This window comes from Pseudorasbora parva, chromosome 5, assembly GCF_024679245.1.
Source record: "Pseudorasbora parva isolate DD20220531a chromosome 5, ASM2467924v1, whole genome shotgun sequence".
NCBI lineage: Eukaryota > Metazoa > Chordata > Actinopteri > Cypriniformes > Gobionidae > Pseudorasbora > Pseudorasbora parva.
In genome coordinates, this window is record NC_090176.1 from 42,718,517 (window position 1) to 42,740,837 (window position 22,321).

The 22,321-nt window shown below is 37.4% G+C and overlaps 1 protein-coding gene across 2 annotated transcripts in view; it reads right to left on the reverse strand.

Moving 5' to 3' along the window:
- The window catches only part of ttn.1 (titin, tandem duplicate 1), a 146,412-nt gene extending 128,167 nt beyond the window's left edge, over positions 1-18,245 (reverse strand). For both annotated transcript variants that reach the window (XM_067444381.1, XM_067444382.1), the window contains exons 1-31: positions 18,039-18,245; positions 16,363-16,466; positions 15,861-16,064; positions 15,492-15,779; positions 15,312-15,400; positions 15,023-15,231; positions 14,451-14,709; positions 12,722-12,787; positions 12,337-12,595; positions 12,156-12,231; positions 11,850-12,068; positions 9,188-9,330; positions 8,922-9,106; positions 8,413-8,643; positions 7,986-8,224; positions 7,662-7,870; positions 7,415-7,579; positions 7,116-7,284; positions 4,438-6,140; positions 4,060-4,341; positions 3,689-3,955; positions 3,278-3,550; positions 2,937-3,200; positions 2,583-2,843; positions 2,206-2,466; positions 1,849-2,112; positions 1,491-1,751; positions 1,134-1,394; positions 783-1,043; positions 565-706; positions 93-261 (exon numbers count right to left, since the gene is read on the reverse strand). In XM_067444381.1, the coding sequence (XP_067300482.1) occupies positions 93-261; positions 565-706; positions 783-1,043; positions 1,134-1,394; positions 1,491-1,751; positions 1,849-2,112; positions 2,206-2,466; positions 2,583-2,843; positions 2,937-3,200; positions 3,278-3,550; positions 3,689-3,955; positions 4,060-4,341; positions 4,438-6,140; positions 7,116-7,284; positions 7,415-7,579; positions 7,662-7,870; positions 7,986-8,224; positions 8,413-8,643; positions 8,922-9,106; positions 9,188-9,330; positions 11,850-12,068; positions 12,156-12,231; positions 12,337-12,595; positions 12,722-12,787; positions 14,451-14,709; positions 15,023-15,231; positions 15,312-15,400; positions 15,492-15,779; positions 15,861-16,064; positions 16,363-16,453 (7,770 nt within the window). In that variant the 5' untranslated portion in view covers positions 16,454-16,466; positions 18,039-18,245. The remainder of the gene's footprint in view (positions 1-92; positions 262-564; positions 707-782; positions 1,044-1,133; positions 1,395-1,490; positions 1,752-1,848; positions 2,113-2,205; positions 2,467-2,582; positions 2,844-2,936; positions 3,201-3,277; positions 3,551-3,688; positions 3,956-4,059; positions 4,342-4,437; positions 6,141-7,115; positions 7,285-7,414; positions 7,580-7,661; positions 7,871-7,985; positions 8,225-8,412; positions 8,644-8,921; positions 9,107-9,187; positions 9,331-11,849; positions 12,069-12,155; positions 12,232-12,336; positions 12,596-12,721; positions 12,788-14,450; positions 14,710-15,022; positions 15,232-15,311; positions 15,401-15,491; positions 15,780-15,860; positions 16,065-16,362; positions 16,467-18,038) is intronic.
- Positions 18,246-22,321: the final 4,076 nt, after the last annotated feature.

Consider the following 22,321-nt stretch of genomic DNA (forward strand, 5'->3'; position numbering starts at 1 on the left):
AAGCCATCATACCATGGCACACAGACAATTGTATTTTTGATTATTGTATTTTTGGTATAACATGTGACAGTAATAAGAAAAAGGATAGTTACGGTGATGTCTTTCTCAGCAGGCTCAGAGATGCGGACATCCTTGCCCTCCACTATGAGGTTTGCCTTGGAAACACTTGCACCAGCAACCACAGAGAACTCTCCGGCATCAGACATGCGAACTGTCTGGATCATCAAACGCTGCAGGAATTTGTCAGTGGTGGCTTTGAACCTAAAAAAATTAGGAAGCTTTATATTATGGACACAGTTGAGATCTTTAGACTGCAAAAAAAATATATTTTTTTTTTGGTTGGGCATACAAATATTTAAAAATCCTTAAAACAAGATAACATTGCTTAAAAAGCAACAGCATAATATATTATTATTTAATGTTTTAATAATAAGATGTATTATTTACAAATTTTTGATTTCTAATACAGAAATATGGACTGCATTTATACTATGATTAAATGTGATTATAATGAATATAATGATTTCATAATATGAAATAATATGATTAAAACTGAAGCCATACCTGTCCGACAACTCAAGCTCCTGCCCATCCTTCATCCACATGACTGGGATGTTGGGTTCAGAGAGCTCACATTCAAATATAGCCTTCTTTTTCTCAGTTACCTTTATATCTTTAATGTGCTTGGTGAATTCAATCACACGAGCTGGAGAACACAGATTTGTATTAGCCAATCTACTAGGTTACACCAAGATATCAGTCAATACAAAAACAAAACTAACCATCAACAAAGAGTTTTGCAGATGTTTCAGCTGATCCAGCAACAAACTTGTAGTCTCCACCATCCCCAAAGTGAACATTTCGGATAGTGAGAGAGTGGGTAAACTGTTTGCAGCGAGTTTGGCATCTTTCACTGGATCTTATTTCTACTCCATTCTTTAGCCATTTGTAGGTGATGCCTTCATAGTTGACGATCACCTCAAATGTAACAGTGTCTTTTTCTTTAGCATTGATGTCTTGAAGCATGGATGTGATCAAAATTGCTGAAAGATTTGAAATTGCATTTGTGAATATGCTGTTTATAGTAACTTTATATTTCTTTTAAGTTTACAGACAGCATACAAATTACTCACGTTTTACAGTCAGGGTAGCAGAGACTTTGTCATTACCACACACAAATGTGTATTCTGAAATGTCCTCCTGGCTGGCATTCATGACTTTCAGCTGATGCAGTTTGCCCTGCACCACAATTCCAAACTTCTCACTCATCTCAATCTCAACTCCATTTTTCAGCCAGGTGGATGGAACATTGAAATGTGAAACTTCACACTCAAAGGTGGCCACATGGGTCTCTGGAACCTCAATGTTCTTCAGAGGTTTTGTGACTTTCAAATCTGAAAACATACAAGAAAGTTAAAAAATATTTAGAATGTCAAATTTAGGCATTAAAGGTGAACACTATTGGGAGGGGAAAATCTTAAAATACTTACATTCAACATGAAGATGAGCACTGGAGTGCAGATGCCCGACCACAGCAATGTATTCACCTGCCAATTCACCTTCAACACTCTGAATGACAAGTTTGTGGGCTTTCCGCTCAGACAGTATTTTAATATTTGAACTTGGCTTGAGCTCCTGATTATTGAACATCCATTTCACTGGAATGTCATCATGGGACAAACTCAGCTCGAATGATGCAGTTGCCCCCAGCAGGGATGTCACATCCTTTGGTTTTTTCACAATTTTAATAGCTATAAAAGAGATTGAAAGGTATTTCAATTCATCTAATAACAGCAGACATTTAAATGATTTTATACTTGACAGATAATTAAAAACATAAAGACATACTTTCAACATTTAGTCTGGCATTAGCAGAGAGTTTTCCGAGTTTGAATCCATAGACTGATTCATCTTGAGTGTTGCAGTTCTTGATCTTCAGGGTGTGAACCATGCCATTGACTGTTATGTCAAATTTATCACTTGGCTGAATCTCAACACCATTCTTAATCCACTGGGACCCTTTTACATCTAAATGGGTGAGTTCAAGACTGAACACTGCCTCCTGGGTCTCAGTAACAGTTTGGTTCTTCATTGTCTTCTTAATTTTAACAGCTTAGATAAAAAGTAAGAAATTACACATAAATAACTTCTAACGGATAGGAAAACAAAATTTACAGTAGACTAATCTAGCGACACACAATTTACCTTCAACCTTCAAATTGCCAGATGTCTTGGAGTTTGCCACCTGGTAGGTGTACTCTCCAACATCCTGCGGCCTGGTGATGACGATGACAAGGCGTCTAACAGCACCATTATTTTCACTTATGATATTATCGCTGAAGTCAATAGGGTGACCATCTTTGAGCCATTTGCCTTCTGTAGTAGGATTAGCAACTTCACACTCCAGCTCAGCAGTTTGGGATTCTGCTACAGTCACATCATGGAGTGGCCTGTTTATAGCACCACCTAGTGGAGAGATAAAAAATTATGGCAACACTCATACACAAGACATGATTCCCACATTTTGCATGGCAAAACAGTATGTACTTTGATATTTTTAAGCAATTTGAATGTCTACATACCTGATACAATAAGCCTTGCTTTAGATTCCTTTTCACCAGCCATAAACATGTACTCTCCTTCCTCATCCTTCATGGCATTCAAAACAGTGAGGCTATAGTGTGTACCTTTGCCCTCAATTTTGTACTTTGGACCTGCTTTTAAAGGTTGACCCTTGAAAGTCCAGAGAGCATCAATGCCTGGATGAGATACCTCCACTTTAAATGTGACATTTTGGGTCTCAGTGCAAACGCAGTCCTCCATGTGCTTAACAATAGATACAGCTATAAAACACAATGAACAATGCCATAATTATCAGCTAATCAGCAATAAACAGGAAATAAATATATAATGGAACAATTTTGAGTGACACTCACGCTGGACAGAAAGTTTACAGGTTGAGTCTACTTTGCCAGCAATCAGTTTATATTGTCCTTCATCTGATGCGTAGGTCCTGTTAATGGCCAGTCTCTGTTTTGTTCCTTTGACAACCATCTGGACTCTATCACTTGCTGTCACCAGCTTGTCATTTTGAAACCATTTTACTGAAGTTATATCAGGAGCAGAGATTTTAGCCTCAAGGACAGCTTTAGTGCCTTCTACTGTGGAAACATCTTTTAATGGTGCCAAGAACCCGATAGCTGGTTAAGAAACAAAATTATTAATAAAACACTCTCTTCCCTAATGAAACCCATTGAGCATTAATTTGGTGACTTACTTTGAACCGTTAGCTTTCCCTTTGTAGAAATGTCCTGAGCAGGAACAACAAAAGAATACATTCCTGCATCATCCTTACTGGCATCCTCAATGAGAAGCTTATGGGTGACTTTGTCAATGACCATGTGAATCTTATTGGAAGCAGAGATGGCTTGACCATTCTTCAACCATGAGCCCTCAACATTCTCCTGAGAGAATCGCACCTCAAGTTGGGCGATATCACCCTCACAGATTGTCAGGTCAGAAAGACCTTGCATCAGAGTAACAGGGCGCACTAGAGTGAAACAGAAATATTAAAATAATATTTAAATTAAATAATTATAACAGACATCTAAAATGAGTTTAAATAGAAAAGGCCACAGCTTATAAAAAGCAGTTATAAATACTTCAATCCTAGTTTCCTCATACTCACCTTTCATCTTAAGGGAGGCACTTGTCTTAAGATCTCCCACTTTGAAAGTGTATTTTCCTTGGTCCTCCTTCTTAACATCTTTCACAGAAAGACTATGACGACCACGACGTGCTGACACAACATATTTGAGGCTAGGAGTGATTTCTTTGTTCTCAAAATACCAGATGCCTTCAGCGTCCTCACGGGACAAAACGCACTCAAACTCTCCAGAGTATGTCTCAGGAACTTCTGTATTCTCAAGGTTCTTTACCATTTCAAGTGGTGCACCTGTATAAGACATCAAATTATACATTTGACTAAATAATTAAATGCTCAAAACTATTAAACACTGTTGGATGAGAAGATAAAACTGTTATAAGTGTTGTACTAACCTTCCACATAAAGTGAGGCACTGCTTCTTATGTGGTCATCGTCAACAACCACACAACTGTACTCTGCTTCGTCCTTCATAGAAATCATCAGCACTGACAGGAAGTGGACTTTTCTGTCAGAGTGCATTCTGTATTTGTCACCTGAGAAAATTTCTGCATTGTTCTTCATCCACTTGACCTTAACAAATGGCTCATTTGTCTCACATTCAAAGGTCACCATGGTGTCCTTCTCTTTAGCATTCTGATCTTCTAGAAGTTGTGTAAACGAAACAACTTGTTTGCCTGAAAGAAAAGTGAAAGACCAATAACTCAAAATTACTTTTACCTTTCATGGTACTGATGATATGCAAACAGCAACAAGTAGGAAAACAGTTTTACCTTGAACCAGCAGGAAGGCATGACTTGAGGTCTCTCCAGCAATGTTCATGGCTTTGATCATTACACTTGCCGAGTCCTCAGCCAAGACATTTTTTATCACTAATTCACAGACATGGTCTTCTGGCCAATACCAGTAAACCCGATCTGACTTCTCTAATAAGATACCATTCTTGAACCACTGACATTCTGGATCTGGTTTACCGGTGACTCTGCATCTGAAGTGTACTTCATCTCCCAGGGAAACTGTCTGGCTCTGGATCCGTTCAATGATCTTTGGAGCCTCCATGCTTGGAGAGAGCACAATTTTCTCTGGTTTTACTTTGGGAATGGTAAGTTTACCCTCCTCTTCATTTTTCTTCTCAGCATCAGGACCTAGTTCTTTGGCATGATGAAGAAGTTCTTCTTTCCTCTTCTTCAGCATACCCTCATAAGATTCATCCTTTTTGCGGGACTTCAGATCTACAGCAGTTATTGCTTCATAGTAGCCTTCCTGGGTTCTACGCTTGAATTTGCTTCTCAGTTCATCTGTTTCTTCTGTTAATTTCTCATGGATCACTCTCTCTGTTTTTCTTAGCTTAACCACCTCCTTAGATTCTTTGGAGGTTACAGATGGTTTCTCGGTTTTGACAACCTCAAATGAGACTCTACCATGCTCTTGAGATGGTGCAGGGGCAGGAGCTTTGATCTCAGTAGAACGGCGCAGGATTGACCTAAAGTCCTCCTTTTGCTGAATCTCAAATTTCACAAGATGCTCTGTAACACCTTCAGGGTTTTCAGCCACAACTTTGACATCTCCTGAATCATATGACTTGGTGTCTACGATTTCCAAATAGTGAATACCATCAAACTGAAGTCTAAATCTTTTACTCTTGCGGATGAGCAGTCCATTGAGGTACCAGTTGACTTTTGGGGTAGGGTAGCCTGTCACCCTACAGCGGAATTTGGCTGATTCTCCCTCCATAACTCTTACTGGCTCTGGAAGTAGCACAATCTCTGGCTTAGTCTTCTCAAGGTTATCATCTCCAGTAACTCCAGAGGGGCCACCCTCATGAGCAATACGCTCCATTTCATCTATTCTTTGACCTCGCCTTCCCTCTGGCAACTGTGTTTCCTCAACCAGGCTTTTCTCATCTTTAACAATTAGTGTAGCAGATGTCTGGTCAACTCCAAATTTGTTGGTGGCTCTGCATGTAATGACACCACTATCTCTGGAATAAGCAGCTTCAAAGTCAAGACTGCAATAGCCAAACTCATTGACCATGCGTAGTCTGTTAGCAGCTGCCAATGGCTTGCCGTCATGGAGCCATTCAACATTCATGGTCGGGTCACCAATGGGGGTCAGTCTGCATTCAAAGTGTGCAGGTCCAAATCGCTTCAGCCTGACTGAGGTAAGCTTCTTTTTGAAGTGAGGCTTCTGTTGCTTCTCCTTATCATAGAGGTCACCGTCTTCCCATTGTTCCTGACCATAGCGAAGATGCAGTGGTTCTAACTCTGGTGCAGCAATTTCTTTGGCCTTGTAGGTTCCCTTAGGAATTACTAGCTTTTTCTCAGGCTGAGGCTGAACTGCATCAACCTCAATATTAACTCTGCAACGTGTGGTATCTCTGCCAGCTTTGTTGATAGCTGTAGCAGTGTACCATGCGCTGTCAGATCCTGTGCTTGATGGAATCTTGAAATGAGCTTCTCCTTTACCACCCTCAATCCTAATAAACAAATACATTCTGTTAACTTTTCCCTATTGCTATATAACGTTTTCCCTATTTAAATACAGTTACACGAATAGTTGAACGACCTAGTATGGTGACAAAATAAAACGTGGTGCTTTTCTAAGCGGGTTAAAAAGGAGAACTATAAAGTATGGCGGAATAGCACGGTGTAAATAAACGGTGAAGTATCCCTTTAACCGTCATGGGTTACAATGGAAGACTTCAAGGGTTTACTTTAGAAAGTTTAAAATATGCATATTTTTCTTACACAAATGCATCGATTCAAATCAGAAGGCCTCTATTAACCCATCGGAGCCGTGTGAAGCATGTTATTTGATGGACAGCTGCATTTTTATGGACTTCACAAACAGCTACAACTACTGCTTGGATTAACGTTAGTCAGGACTTGTTAAACATAACTCAGATTGTATTCATCTGAAAGAAGAATGCCATATGCACCTATGATGACTTGAGTGTGAGAAAATCATTGGCTTAGTTTTCCTACATTTTTGGGTGTAGGAACCCTTTCAGCATTAATTTTCAACCTATAGCCTATGGTAAAAACAAATCTTCAGCAATAGATAAAGGCTTAAAACAGTTTGGAACTGTTTTTCTTTACGGAAGCTTTGCATAATAGCCAATAAAATATTTAAACTCAAGACAATAGTTTGTGTCTAATTTACTTGAGACAAGTAGCCATGTAATTAGCCTCCGCTTCACGACGGGGTCCCGATCACTTTGTCGGGGTTTATTCTGCGATAACAACTGGCTGGATGTACATTATATATGTGTGTGTGTGTGTGTGTGTGTGTGTGTGTGTGTGTGTGTGTGTGTGTGTGTGTGTGTGTGTGTGTGTGTGTGTGTGTGTGTGTGTCTTTTAAAAAAAATACAGGCTATGCAATCACAGGGAGCAACATTATAATAATTTACTTTAATTTGCTTAGACCAGTATGCTATATTTTAATGACTTACCTAATATGTGGGTGTTTGTGTGGGGAGATTATGTCACTGTTCTTCAGCCAAACAATGTCAGGAAGGGGGTTGCCAATAGCTTTAACAGCTAGCTCAACCAAGGTACCCTCTTTAACGCTGATGTTTCTTAGCTTCTCAACAAACTGTGGTCTCACCAAGTTTTCCTTGGCTGAAAATGACAAATGTAAACCAAATTACAAATTAAATTCCATTTAATATATTTAATGCAGTTGGCCTGGAGTAACTGTCATACAAAAAGTTATTCTGTAAATTAATTATTTGTTTATATAATGTCATACCTTCCACAGTGAGAGTCATAGATACGGTTGTTTTTCCAGCTCTGTTTTGAGCAACAACCGTCCACTCTCCAGAGTCCTGAGGCATGGCAGGAACCACAATCATTGATTGAGTTCCATCCTCCTTTACCACAATCTTGTGGGTGTAGTCATTAACCACTTGTTGTCCTGTAATGAAAAACGGTGTCATGGCATTGTAATAAAATAATTTTCACAATTATAAAGCCTCCTATGAATGCAGATCACTAACCATTGTGGAACCAGTAAGTTTCAGGCATGGGTCTTCCAACAACTTTCAGATCAAATCTTGCAGTCTGTCCCTCAGAGCACTTAAAGGATGAGGGCTTCTGTACAAACACAGGCTTGTAGAGTCTTTCTAGCTGGGCCTCATCTGTGTCATCAAGTCTACGAGCAGGTGATCGACCGGGAGAACGACTTGTGGAGCGGGGTGATGTGGACCTGAAAAACGCAGTATTTTTCAAACCTCAATCAACTACTATGATTAAAATATGATGTCAATTATTATGACGATATAAACTATGTGCTTTTCTTAGATTGATAAGTCAAAACCTACCTTATTCTCTGAACCGCCCCTGGCTGAGGAAGCTGTGTTTGTGTTAGACCAGTTGGCTCCACATACAGCTTTCCAGAGCTGACAGCATTACCCTTTATGTTATTGATCAAAGCAGTGTAGACACCCTCATCTTCTGGCAGTATCGTAGGAAGACGCAGGCTGGCTCTACCATCCTGTAGAACCTCCATCAGATAACGACCTCCATGTATGATGCGCTTGCCATCTTTGTACCAGGTTATCTATAGTTCAAATAATACAAAAGTAAGTTCAGGTCCTTTAATTTGATAGGACAAGCACTGGAGTTTTTTTTACTACAATAGCACTTTTACTATAAAAGTGCTATTGTACTATAGCACGTTTACTATAAAAATTATACTAGCTTAGTTGAATAAATGTTGAATGTGTGAACATAAGAATTTAACCTTACCTTAGGGAGAGGGGTTCCTGTCATCCTACAATGGAAAGTTGCACTCATTCCCTCCCTGAGTCTGTAACTTTTAACTGGAGTATTAAAGACAGGAGAAATAGCATCATGTTCAGAAACACTCATATCCAACTGCTCCCCATCCTCAGTGACCAGCTCCTGGTAGGTAATCTTGAGTAGGCGGAACTCTATTTCTTGGATGAACCTCTGCTCCAAATGAGATATTTGGAACTCCTGCAAAAAATAAAAATAAATTAATTAATTTATTAATTAATAATAATAATTATATATATATATATATATATATATATATATATATATATATATATATATATATATATATATATATATATATATATATATATATATATATATAAAATTGTAAGCCTTTCATTGTATCATTGTAACCTTTATCACGGTATGGTTCATACTCACACTTAGTAAATTCAGAAGTTGTTTTTTTAGGATTTATAATCTTAAAATAAGGTTGAAAGGTGTAAAACCTTTTATACCTGTTCTGAAATGAAGGACTGCATCATCTGGGTTTGTTGAGCCATCCTCCTCTGCATGATCTGCTCTTTCTCAGATACAGTCTCAACAACAAAAGGTATGTCAGCCACTTTTGGCTCCTCTATAATAGTAGTTACTTCTGTCTTGTATGTCTCTTCCTGTTTCTTTACATATAGTTCGTAAGCCTCTGTAAGATGCAGAAAAACACTTTTAAGATTTGATCTAAAATACTATTGAAATGTATAATATAGTCACCCCAAAAACCAACCTTCATCAAGCAGCATGGCCGAAGCAGAGATCTCTCCAAGTGGGTTCCTAGCAAAGATGGTATACTCTCCTGCATCATCAGCAAATGTCATGGAGATCTCAAGCTTGCAAGCTCCCGTGTCCTTGTTGTAGGCTACTCTGTACCTAGAGGATTTATGAGTTTGAGTTTATTTCCTTTTAACCCCTTGTCTGTCACCCCCCGATTTGGCAAATGGAGCATTGAGACATACTCATAGTAAAAAGACAGCTGCTCATACGTTATTCTGAATACACACATAACCAATACATATTTAGAAAGCCAACACTTTAGAGTTTACAGCTGAATACTCAGAATTACTCATACAGTTATTAAATATATATATATATATGCTAAAACAAAAATATATTTTTTTAATATTTTAAATATTTTTCTTCATGTATAAAAAATATTATGTGAATGCAGTATAACGACTTATAACTACAACTAAATTAAAGGCACAAGTGTGGTCATGCTTTATTTAAAAGTGTCCAAAACTATGAATTTTATGAAACATTTTCTAAGACCAAGTCTGGATATTTTTTAAGAGGCTTTTATCAAATAAGTTTGTTGGCCTGAAGACACGTTTGCAGTCTTTTGTCTAATGTCTGGCAAGGAGAACAGCTCAATTAATGCTACAATGTGCTCACTCGACGATCGTTTCACACTTTTGAATGTATGAGACGTAACCCTCATTATTCTTTTGTTATGAATCTTTTGTTTTTTATCAGCCATTATTAAAACCCATTATAACATGTATGCCTGCCTAAATGGATTATTAACAGCACAGTATTTCATTTAGTAGTCAACATTATCTAGTCTTTCTAAAAATTAAAAATAAAAGCACATGATGTGAATAAGAAACACAATATACAATTTTTCTATGTATGCAACTCAGCCTACAGGCTATGCCCATCGATTAAATATCAACAAGTTGGCTAATCAAATCCAGGGACACACTGCAAGCGTGCCGTGAGCGTCTCGGCTGCGTGGTGTGTCCGTTTTTTCCGTGACGCGCGGAAAACGCTTGCATGCTAGAAATAGAAGAGCGCCTATTTTTCATGCGACACGCGACCGTGTTGGAAGAGTCTTCAGGCAAAATAGAATAGGAAAAGATGTTTATATATCATTTTGACACGAATACATATTAATAAATGACATTTTCATGTTTGAAAGTCTCTAGGTTAACATAAATGCAGATATAGGCCTAATTGTAATAATAAAAAACGACAATTATTTTGATTTTGAAATATTGCAACAGTAAATACAGAACGAAAAATTCTGTAGCCTATTTTGCCATCAATACCATAGATATGTGGTCAATAGGCTGCTGCCTGCGTTGTTTTTGCTGTATCAGTAGGCTATTTATGTTTAACATTAGGAATAGGGCTTCCCTCCGCATCAATAGCAGCAGCAGTGCCGTGTCAGACACGCTTCTAGTGTGCAAAGGCAGAGAAAACGCCACGCTGCCGCTCTGTGGCTGAAACACAACAGAAACGCCACGCGCAGTCACAGCATGACAGTGAAAACAGTTACATGTAGAGTGCATTACGGGTGCCAATATTCCGTTTAAAACCGGAACAGTCCAATGATGAAACTGTGCTCACTTAGAGGATGGATACCCTCGGTCACATCAGTGTGATAAGACATTGAACATTTTAAATTTAAAACAGCTTATTATGTAGGTAGCCAATGTGCCCGATGCTTTCACTTGATCCGAACGTTTGTGTTTGTGATTAAAACACATAAAATATTACTAAAACATCTGTCTTCCTGTGTGCAGAAATATGTTTATGTAGCCGTGACAACAAAATGCGTGCATGCGCGCCTGTGTTAAGAGCGCTAGTTGCTCAGTGCGCAACGCGGTCCAACCCGAAGCCTTGTACTTCACAGAATGAGGAAGTGTCCACACAGGAGGAGCGCGTCATGCGTAGGGCAGTGTTGAGCATGTCATATTATTGCTCAGTGAACAAATGAACGCCTGATGACTCATATGCTGCATATCATTAAGAGGAGACCAAGAGAAAGCTATTTGCATGTTTTAACTCTTTTAGATCGAATAATTAAGTGAAAAATGAATAGAAATGTTATTCTGTATGACGAAATATTTTGCAAACGTGATAATATGTCAATATTTCTCCAAATATGAGCACTTCTGAACTAAGAGCTAAACTGAAAGCTGTTCTTTGCCATCTGTGTGAACACAAATGAGCCAGTGCAGATGAGAGAGTGATAATCTATTCAAAATAGCGCTCATAACGGTTTGATTATAATGCACTCCTGAAATAGATTAAGAAATTAATGTCACTGCAACCCAGTTTTATCATAAACAGTGTTCAAATACCAAAGCTGGAGTCTTTAATCTGTCTGATGATACAGAGTTTGTCCAGATGAAGTTAGAATGCTATGTTTTAACGTGCATTGAATGTTGACATCAGTTATCTGAGACCGTATACGATCTTTGACTGGTAAGGAGTAATTCATTTATTTTTGCATCACAGTTCACATGAAACTGAACAAAAGCAGAAGTCAATACATAAAAACATTTTGACAACTAATTTGCAATAGACATGAAACCAGCATGTAAAATCACTTGTTTATCCGCTAATTCATCTGAAAGTGTATATATGCACAGTATAAAACATACCTGTATCCAGTAGTAAGTGGAATTCCACTTTTCTTCCAGTAAATATGAGGCTTGGGGCTACCTCCGACCTGGCAATCAAAGATTATGCTGTCTCCCTCCACAAGCTTCTGCACTGTGGGTTTCTTCACAAAGAATGGGGCAACACCTGCTCCAGCCTCCATATGCTCAGAAACGGCACTTATTTCTGACATTGTCTCTTCTTTAGCTTCAATTGTAACTCTGTTTTTTAAAACACCAAGGAATCAGATTGCAAATTCTTATATTATCCAATATAGGTTTATACCACAAAGGTTTGTATTAACTTACTGTCTTTCCTGAGCAGACATTTCAATGTGCTCAGAAACAGTAGAGAAGTCCTCCCGGCTTTCAATGTCTTCTGAGACTGAAGACAAAAAATCAATTGTAAAATGTAGAATGTAATTGCACAAATCATTTTGTTTCAAGCCACAACATATTTTGTGGTCTATTTCATGATTTGTGATCTGACCTTTGACAAGCAAGAAGCAGGAAGTGCTGATAGTTCCAGCCTCACTGGTGGCAGTGCAAGTGAAGCGGCCACTGTCTTCAGCAAAGGCCTCGCGGATAACCAAGCGGGCATAGCTGTTTTCATAAGTGATCTGGAAGTCAATGGAGTTCTCGATTCTGTAATCCTCCCTGAACCACATAATGGCTGGGGTGGGGTGACCTGAAATCTGGCACTCCAGAGACACAGACTCCCCCTCGGTAACAGTCACATTCTTCAAACCCTGGGCAAATTAAAAACAGAATTTTAAAATCTAAGTAAAGATTTTAACCTTATTATTATTTTATGTTATTAAATATTCACTCTGTGTTGTACACTTTCATGTGTACATGAGTGCTCATTTACTCACAGCCACAATAGTTGGCGGCATCACTTGCTCTTTTATTAGGGATGGGATTGCTGCAGTCTCAACAATCTGAAAGGCAAAAAGAAACAATAAAATGTATTATTATTTAATAATCTTTCTGCAGCTTTTTCATGCAAGCCTTTTCAAGTGTGAGTGGTTGAGATAGAAAAGCAAATACAAATCAGCAGGCTGTAAAAGTCAAAGAGAATTATTTCAAATCAATGATTAATGGGTAAAAGAGAAAAAAATGGTAAAAGAGAAGGAGTCTCAGTGAAGCAGGTGAGATCTGCACAGGCAGGGGTGATATTGTAACTGGATTAATTTGAGATTTAACTACATGAATCTACACAACAAACCTGTATGTGCTAAGAATGTCCGATGACCTCTGCAAAGAGGTGTTTTTTTTTTTCAGCTATCATAAACTGCATTATTATAACAAAATGTCAATTCAACCTGAATTGCAATTAATTAATACTACCGGTAAGTATTTTACATAAGAGATATATACTTAACGATCAATGTGAGGTTGAATCCTAACATTAAAGTCAAAGAATATTTAGTGTGTACACTAAAATAGATAGTGGTAATATAGATTCATGTCAGGCAAACAGTGGCCAGTTCTTGGCACCCTTATATTATCATTCTATTATAAGACCATCACATGACACAAGCTATCTCTAGAGCTCAGCATCTGTGCACATCCATCACAGTCAGTTTTTATACACCAAATAACTCTGTCTCATGAATCTGAGTTTGGTCAAATGCACTATTACATTTATCTACTATTTTCAGTTATCTGTTCCACATTTATGCACATATAATTTGTGTTCATATTCAATTTTTTGCTGGCTAAAAAATGTGGTGCTGTAATATATTTATTGAGCGATTCATTGTTTGTCTGTCATTGTTCATGCTTAACTCTATTCAAGAGATTCAAAACAAACATGATCAATAAATTGTCAATCAATAAATCTTTTTAAAAATACAACTGATCAAATTCTAGAAACAATTAGGCTTCCAGACAACATATTTGCACTTTGAGATTATTTGGAATGAAAAGTGTGTTATAAATAAAATCTATTATATAGGCAGAGACTCAACCAAGAAAAGAAACCACTGAAAGCATATGCACTTTATAGCAAGCAGCAGTAAATATTGTGCACATAGAATGCATATGAATTGCGGCAATGTACATTAGATTTACTAGATCTTTCTAACAAAAGAAGTCATGTCATTTGAGAAATGTGGATGAATAGTATGCAACAAATCTATCCAGATGGAATAATATCTTTATGAACATGCGTATTTCCAGTTGATATATCAAATATCAGTTAAATTACATTATATCAGTTAAATTACATTAAATCAGTGACACTTCAAAATAGCAAGTTAGTGAGACTTGCTGGGCTAGTATTCAAAATGAAGTGTGATTATTTTAGGTGTGACAACAGACAAATGGTGTGAAAACAATCACCCACCCACCCCCAAACAATGCCTATGGTGTGGTTTCCTTTGCACTTTAGGTAACAGTAGTCTCAAAATACCTTTTGTCAGTGACCACACACATATTGTTATATTTTCATTTTCAAATGATATTTTATATATTTTATTTTTAATGAAGATGTTTTTGAGTAAGATTTTTTTGAATAAAGTAATTTTTATTTTATTTTATCACAAAGACACAATGTTATGTTGTACCCACTAGAGGTCAGAGTAGCAAAAATAGACCTACTTCTTTGACAGCGACTCCACTGGCTTGTTGCTGCATAGCAAAAGAACCTTCCCATTGCTGCTCCTTGTGGACAAATGTGGAGGAAGTCTGAACATATGAGGCCCCAGTAGTCATGCTGGTATAGCTGGACTCTCCCACATAACCCTCCTGCTTCCATGGAGGCAGAACATCTGCACCCTGTGTGACTTGTTTGTGTATAGTCATTGGAGACTTCACTGGTCTGATAGGGGACACAGACAGTCTTGAAGGGGAAGCAGGCCTAAAATAATATATATAAAATAATATATATTAAAAAAAATAATTAACAAGGGACAAATGCTATATAAGAAAGATGTTTTATGTTTTGTAAAATTAGGTAAACCTTTAGATAAACAGAACATGGATTTATATTTGCACTTACATTCACTTACACTTACACAAGTGTGGGGGAGGAAACAAATGACTTTCCATTACACAGGAGTTGTCACTACTGATCTTAGTTTAGTTAACTGCAGTATGGGCACTCTTGCAAGGTCTTGGTATTTGTAAAGGTATTGCTACTAAGTAGTAATGATGTTAAAAATATACTTCACCTGTGAGATGTGTAAATGGGGGCTTTAACAGGCCTCACGGGGGAGGGTGACTGATGGCGCGCAGTTGCAACCTTTGATACCCCTGTTGGTGGGGTTGGGGACTTGGAAGTTGGCTTTGGGGGCACACGAGGTGGTGTCTTGTGAGCCAAATCACCATCCTCTATCTCCATTTCCATCATGGCTGTGGACTCAAAGGAGGCCTCCATTCTCTGTAAAGGACACATTACACAGAGTTAACATTGTCTTTTGCTGTCAGCCTCATGTGCGATTTTGTCAGAATGCTAACTACCTTTTCCACTCTAGCCTGGCGAGTCTGTGAAATCTGTGAAGTTGAAACAAAAGTCTTGGTCTTCTTTGCAGGCACGGCAACCTCTTCACCTGAAATTAAATAAAAGTAAATATTCAAAGTATACTACACTATATTCCAAAATGTAAAATGATTTACAGTAATTTAGGAATCAAATCAAACCTTGAACCAGAAGTTCAGCTGTAGATGTAGTACGTCCACTGCTGTTAGAAGCACTAACAGAATAAGTTCCAGAATCTTCAGGGAAGGCCTCTGCAATCAACAAACTATAAAGGTCTCCATCTTGAACAATCTGAAAGTCAGCAGAGCTCTGAATCTCAGCTCCCTCTCTGTAGAACTTCACCACAGGTGTAGGGATTCCTGTAACTCGAACATCCAGTCTCACTTGGCTTCCTTGTGTAACAGTCATACTCTGTAGTCTTTGAATTATGTTTGGTGGCGCAGTTTCCGCTTTAAGACAAACAAAAAAAATAGTTTTATGTTTGCAGTCACTGGCAGAAAAAACAAAGCTGTTTCAAAGTGATTGCTTACCTGTAACCAGCAGTTCAGCTGTGCTAGTGGCTTGTCCAGCGCCATTGGTGGCTCTCACAGAAAATCTTCCACTGTGTGCGGCTGTCACGGCAGGGATCATCAGAACAGCGCGGCCATCGCTGAACGAGATCTGAGCGCCGGGCAGAGCGGCAGCAGTAAGAACCTGGCCATCACGAAACCAGCTCACCTCTGGAACTGGATTACCTATAGAAAAATATGGGAGGACATTATTAAATAAGCTGATTTAAAATAGACTAATCTTTTTGTCTTATATAACCCTATATCCCCATCGGTAAAGCTTGAGTATCCCTTCATCAATACCAAAACAGAAATGGGTTCATTTGAACACATATTATACTAGATGCAAATAATTTTCCGCAGTCGTAACATATTTATTCAAAATTTGGGTTAACAAAGTTTAGGTTAACATAGCAAAATCAACATATTTCCAGTTAATAATGACAACTTAATATATTTTATATTAAAAAAAATCTGTCCTTACCACTAACTTGAGCTTCGAACGTTGCAGCACTACCCTCAAGTGCCACAACGCTCTGAAGCGGCTGTGTAAATGTTGGAGCTTGTGTTGACATGGTGGAAGGCACCCTAGAAAAGACCAGAATCAAGTAGTGAATGCCACATTACAGACAGATAATTATTTCATGCCCAATGAATCGATTAGAAATACAATAGCATTAATGTCTTTTACATGATGAACTAGGATGGCTATTTTTAGCTGTAAAAGAAATGAACTGACTAATCACTAACACCCCCTACCCCCACCGGCACCTGGCCATCAGCAGCCTGTCATTTGTAAGAACTGTGAACGGCGAAGCTGTTGAGTGTCAGGTCAAGCACTCAATTGACTATGTTAGAAATGTGTAAACAGCAATTGTGAGCTGCAAGATAAGTGAGCTGGTGAATAAAAATCGAACTTAACTTAAAAGTCATAATCCACGAGACTACATATTCACATTAAAGCAAACTGGCATAATATGATTTAAGTGTAGCGAATGGTTAAATTATCTTTGGCTTACTTGTAACATCTGACATGCAATTTTGAAACCATCATATCAAAAAAAATCAAAATCATATCAAAATAGTTTGCATTTTATTGTTGCAATAAAAATTTCATTTAAAATATCAATATAGTTTTTAAATGTTTAAGTAAAATAGCCAAGCATGAAGAAATGTTTAAATCTTTTAAATTTAAAAAAAAATTAAAGCTTCTGAAATTTGGTCATCAAACACCCAAGAGGATTTAGTGCATTAAATGAAAACCTTCACCTATAAATATATTATATAGTGTATTGTACAGACATTTACCATACACATTTGTCTTTAGTCTGTGTGATTTCCTATATAAAATTAAAACAAGGTATTTAATTGAATTATATTAAACTATTCTTGATATGGTATTTATTAAATGACTCCACTCAAATGGAAATGGACTCAACTACGTAATATGAGAAAGAAAGAAAGAAAGAAAGAAAGAAAGAAAGAAAGAAAGAAAGAAAGAAAGAAAGAAAGAAAGAAAGAAAGAAAGAAAGAAAGAAAGAAAGAAAGAAAGAAAGAAAGAGAAATTTTACTTGTAGCTAAGCCATCTGTACCATTAGCCTTATGCAGGAAACTAAGAGCAGACACACATTGTCCATAACATGACTCACAATCTCAGGTCAAAATATTTGTGTAATAATAATAATAGACAAAAAATGCCAATGCCAATACAAATTCAATGCACACTAAACAGCATCATGTATGAAGGCTGATATTCAGAATGACAGAAATGGCAGTCTCCAAAAATAATCTGTCCCTTGTTTGATTGACAGTCACCATGTGGCACATAGCTGGAGGTGCAACTGATATCTCTGCTGCCGATTCCCTTAAAAAGACATCATGGCCAGGCTAGGTCACCACTCTAATGCTATCACAGGCTATTCTTGGCTATTCGGAAATCAACATTTATTAACCTTGAGAGTCAATTGTTTTATGATATTCTTGAAAAGCAACACAGATTGACTACACCATCTCATCATACTTGTAAAACCACAATCAAACAGCACATTGTAAGCAACAGCGCTTTTATTTCACTTCAAATCGGTGTGCAAGCATGAATCATTGTAGCTTATAGAAAGACTCGCTTTAAGGGCTGTGTTCTACAGAGTAAATGCCACTTACTTGTATCACAAGGCTGCCTATACTTGATGGGACTGTGCCCAGGTGGCTAGTGCCTCAGCAACAATCCTCTTATCCAAAATGTTTCCAGAAAATCCAAGGTGAGAACGTTTGGGCCCCGTTATAACCCAAAAAACAAAACTACACAGGATCTAGACCGTGTAGTTTTGCTTTTCCCTTGCAATCCCTACACCCGAGGCAAGGCTGGGAATGCTCCAACTGCTCAGAACTGTTAACATAGTTGTTTTAGTTTATATACCTCGAGCCTAGTCTGCATCATCACTTCAAAGCCACTCCCAATTGGTCAAAGCATCATGGGAAACCGATGCATTTTATGCAACTTTGCACCTGTTACTCAGTGGTCCCTCCTCTCTCAAGTTAATGCAAGCTTGATAAGCCTTAGTCTCACTATGGTGTTTCTTTACTACATTGAGTTTGTGGATTCATTGTTCATGCAAGTAAATAGTTATGTTCATGCCCCATTCGATGACATCCAATGCTGAAAACCCTTATGACAGTCATTAACCTGTTGATGACCAAAAAGAGAGACTAGCTGTCCCTGTCACTCAAAGGAAGAGCAAGGCAAGGCAACCCCCACTGCAAGGGACGGATATACTGGTTACAGAATGCTTGCTAACTATGCCTATTTTTGATATTTGTTACAATCATCCAACGTCTTGATGAACAAAACATTACATTTCACAACGCCACAAAAAAATATATACATCCAAAATCTTAAATGCACACACACACAAGAGTTTGGGGACACTGTTTTGCCTGTAAAATTCAACACAAAGCTAATGTACTTGGCATATTTACTCATTATACTGTAAAAGGTTTTTTGTCTTTAAATCAGTTGAAGGTTTTTGATCTTTAGCTTATTTTGATGTAAATACTATTCTGGGAAAACATATTTTTCACATAAATGGATTATAGCTAACATTAAAATATATGCCTTAACTATAAGAATGAGTCTCATTCTAAGATTAATTCATTCAATAGCATTGCAACATGATAAACAAGTGTGCAGAAAGCAATATCACTTTCACATTTTCCTGGTCTTGTCTGGGCTCATTTATCCATGATACTGAAATACTGATACACAGTATATCCAACCGGATGATTAAACCCTAAACATGATTAAACCTTATTATATTATAAAGCTGGGTGACAAGACGTACCACAATGGAAATGTATGAGCCTTACCCTCAGCTAACATAAGCTTGCAGTTTAAGGATAAAAATAATTGATAAATCATGCCAAGAAATATGTTATGATGATCATTTCACCATAATCACATTACAAGCTTAAACCAAAAGACTGTTTAAAGAACATCCCTCAAACATAAATACACCTTTATACCAAATTATAACAAGTTTAACCTTCTCAAAATCAGCATGCTTCTCCTTTAGCTTCTCAAGCAGTATTGCCACTTTTGTGGAAAGTTGTTAGCTCTAATATGCTTTTAAAATTCAAACTAAATAGTTTTAATGAATTACCACCAAATAATAATTACGAACCAAATATTATTAGGTATTAAAACAATTATCAAAACATCACTGACAATAAACAAACATCTTCTTAACATCATGAACAATGCTATCTATTCAGCATAAATTAAAGACCAAATAAAATCCATGTACTGTTTGACTTTTAACTGAAAAGGTGGTCGGTGTACAGCTCATGTGGCTTGAGAACAGTATTGGTATGAGATTGGATAACTGGTATGATAGCTATCTGCACTAACTATAATTTGCATTACCCTCAGACACCCATTTTATAGTATGATGCATTTTTTTTATAGCTGTTCATCTCTAAATAAATAACCTTGGAGAGCAGCTTGCATTTATTTATTTTATGTTTCACATCTCTAACAATGTATCTGCAGTAGACAAGCATGTGCAGTTTTTTGACAGTAAAAAACAACAAAACTGATGTTTTCTCCTCTCAAGCCAACTTCCTAGTTACAGTGGTAAAAATTCCCAAAGCCACCGCTACTGGATTACTGTGACTGAGTTAGAGAACAGACTCTACAATTAAATACTGAATTTGTCTGTTCAATATAACAACACTAACGCTGCAGGAGTCAGATTACATTTAACCTCATAAATGAGTTGATGAGCTGTCATGATGAGAGCTGAGGTAATCGCGACTACACTCGCGACATACATTCACAACACGTGTTCAGTCTGGCACGTTTTCAGTTCATGCCTTTGGAAGCTTAACTTTCATATAAATTAATGAGAAGTTAAAACACTTACATTGCTCAGCATCTGTTTAAATGAATGTCTGCAGCTGCAAGCAGAGCTGTGAGTGTGATCTCCCATCCCCCATGCGCGGGTTGAAAACATGCGGAAATAGCTCCCTCTACTGGTTGTAGTCTTTAGCCTCTGGCCAAAAATTCCAAAGATGACGCAAATATTGTCGTATGAGTCATGGGAGGAATTTTTCCAGAAATAAAATGCATAAATATCTTGTCTCAGGGGGATATGAGGGGAGGAAGCACAATCATTTGAATATACTGTTGATGGGTTTCTACTGATCCAAAGCCATATGCTAATCGCTGAAGTAACCCTTTAAAGGGTTAGTTCACCCAAAAATGAAATTGATGTCATTAATAACTCACCCTAATGTCATTCCACATACACCCATAAAGACATCTTCATCTTCAGGACACAGTTTAAGATATTTTATATTTAGTCCGAGAGCGTATGCAGGTGTATACATACTATACTGTCCATGTCCAGAAAGGGAATAAAAACATCATCAAAGTAGTCCGTATGTGACATCAGTTATTTACCGTAATTAGAATCTCTTGAAGCATCGAAAATACATTTTGGTCCAAAAATCACAAAAACTACGACTTTATACAGCATTGTCTTCTCTTCTCGGTTTTGTTTTCAAGCCTCAAATAAAGATTCAAACGGTTATGAATCAGCGTATTGATTTATGATTCGGAACGCCAATGTCATGTGATTTCAGCAGTTTGGCAGTTTGACTCATGAATCAATCCTCTGATTCATAATCATTTGAATCTTAATTGGAGGCTTGAAAAAAAAACCGGAAGAGAAGACAATGCTAAATAAAGTTGTAGTTTTTGTGATTTTTGGACCAAAATGTATTTTCGATGCTTCAAGAGATTCTAATGAACTAACTGATGTCACATATGGACTACTTTGATGATGTTTTTATTACCTTTCTGGACATGGACAGTACAGTGTGCCAACACTTGCTACTAACCCACTTGGATACACTCTCGGACTAAATATAAAATATCTTAAACTGTGTTCCGAAGATGAAGGGAGGTCTTACGGGTGTGGAACGACATTAGGGTGAGGCATTAATGACATAAATTTCATTTTTGGGTGAACTAACCCTTTAAGGTAGTACTTGTGATGATGCAAACAGGCCCAGACGTACAATTTGAAAAGAGACCAGCGATGGGCAGATGGAGAGTGGTGGGATAAAACTTCTAACCAAGCAAAACACTCAGCTCATTAGCTTAATTTTATCGCTGCTAGAGGTTGCTTATTCAAAACAAAGGCGTAGCTCGATGACACCTTGATTTTGCAGAGCTTTTATCGTGCCACAGAGGACCGCTTCCGCTCATGTGTATGGGGTAATGCATTACAATTTTATTATATTAGATAAATTATTTGCGTTTGTTGAAAGTTATGTTGTAATGCTACTACTATATATGTGCATTCGCTCGGTGACTACTATGAGACACTAGTTGCACAGTGCAGTAAGCTAGACTGATATAAGGCAAAATTTTGTAAAACATGGTATCCACAGTAAATCAAGTAAACCAGATTTAAACAATAAGACTAACTTTGTTGAGCTATTTGACAATGATTCGTTTTATGTCGATGAGTATATCCAAACAGTTGCTCTCCTCATGTCTAATAAAACACATAATATATTAAAGTGTCTCTTGTGTTTCCATGGTTTCTACAAAATAAAACCAGAAATCAAGGGTAACAGGTATGATGTACTAATAGGAGACACACAGACATGGTCCAGGTTAAAATAGCTTATTTATCTGGATTTAAACATTCTTGGAAACATTTGGGATAATGTAAGTACACAAGTCAACAAAATATACAACATTGTTCTAGTGTTTTTTGGATATTTTAATAATAAAAAAAAAAACTAAAATATTAAACACTTTAAAGGTGCCCTAGAATGATTTGAAACAATATGTTAAATTGTTCTCTGATATAGAGGGTGTGTGGCTTATTTAAGGGCAAAAATTGTCCAGATACAGTTTTACAGGTCAATTTACA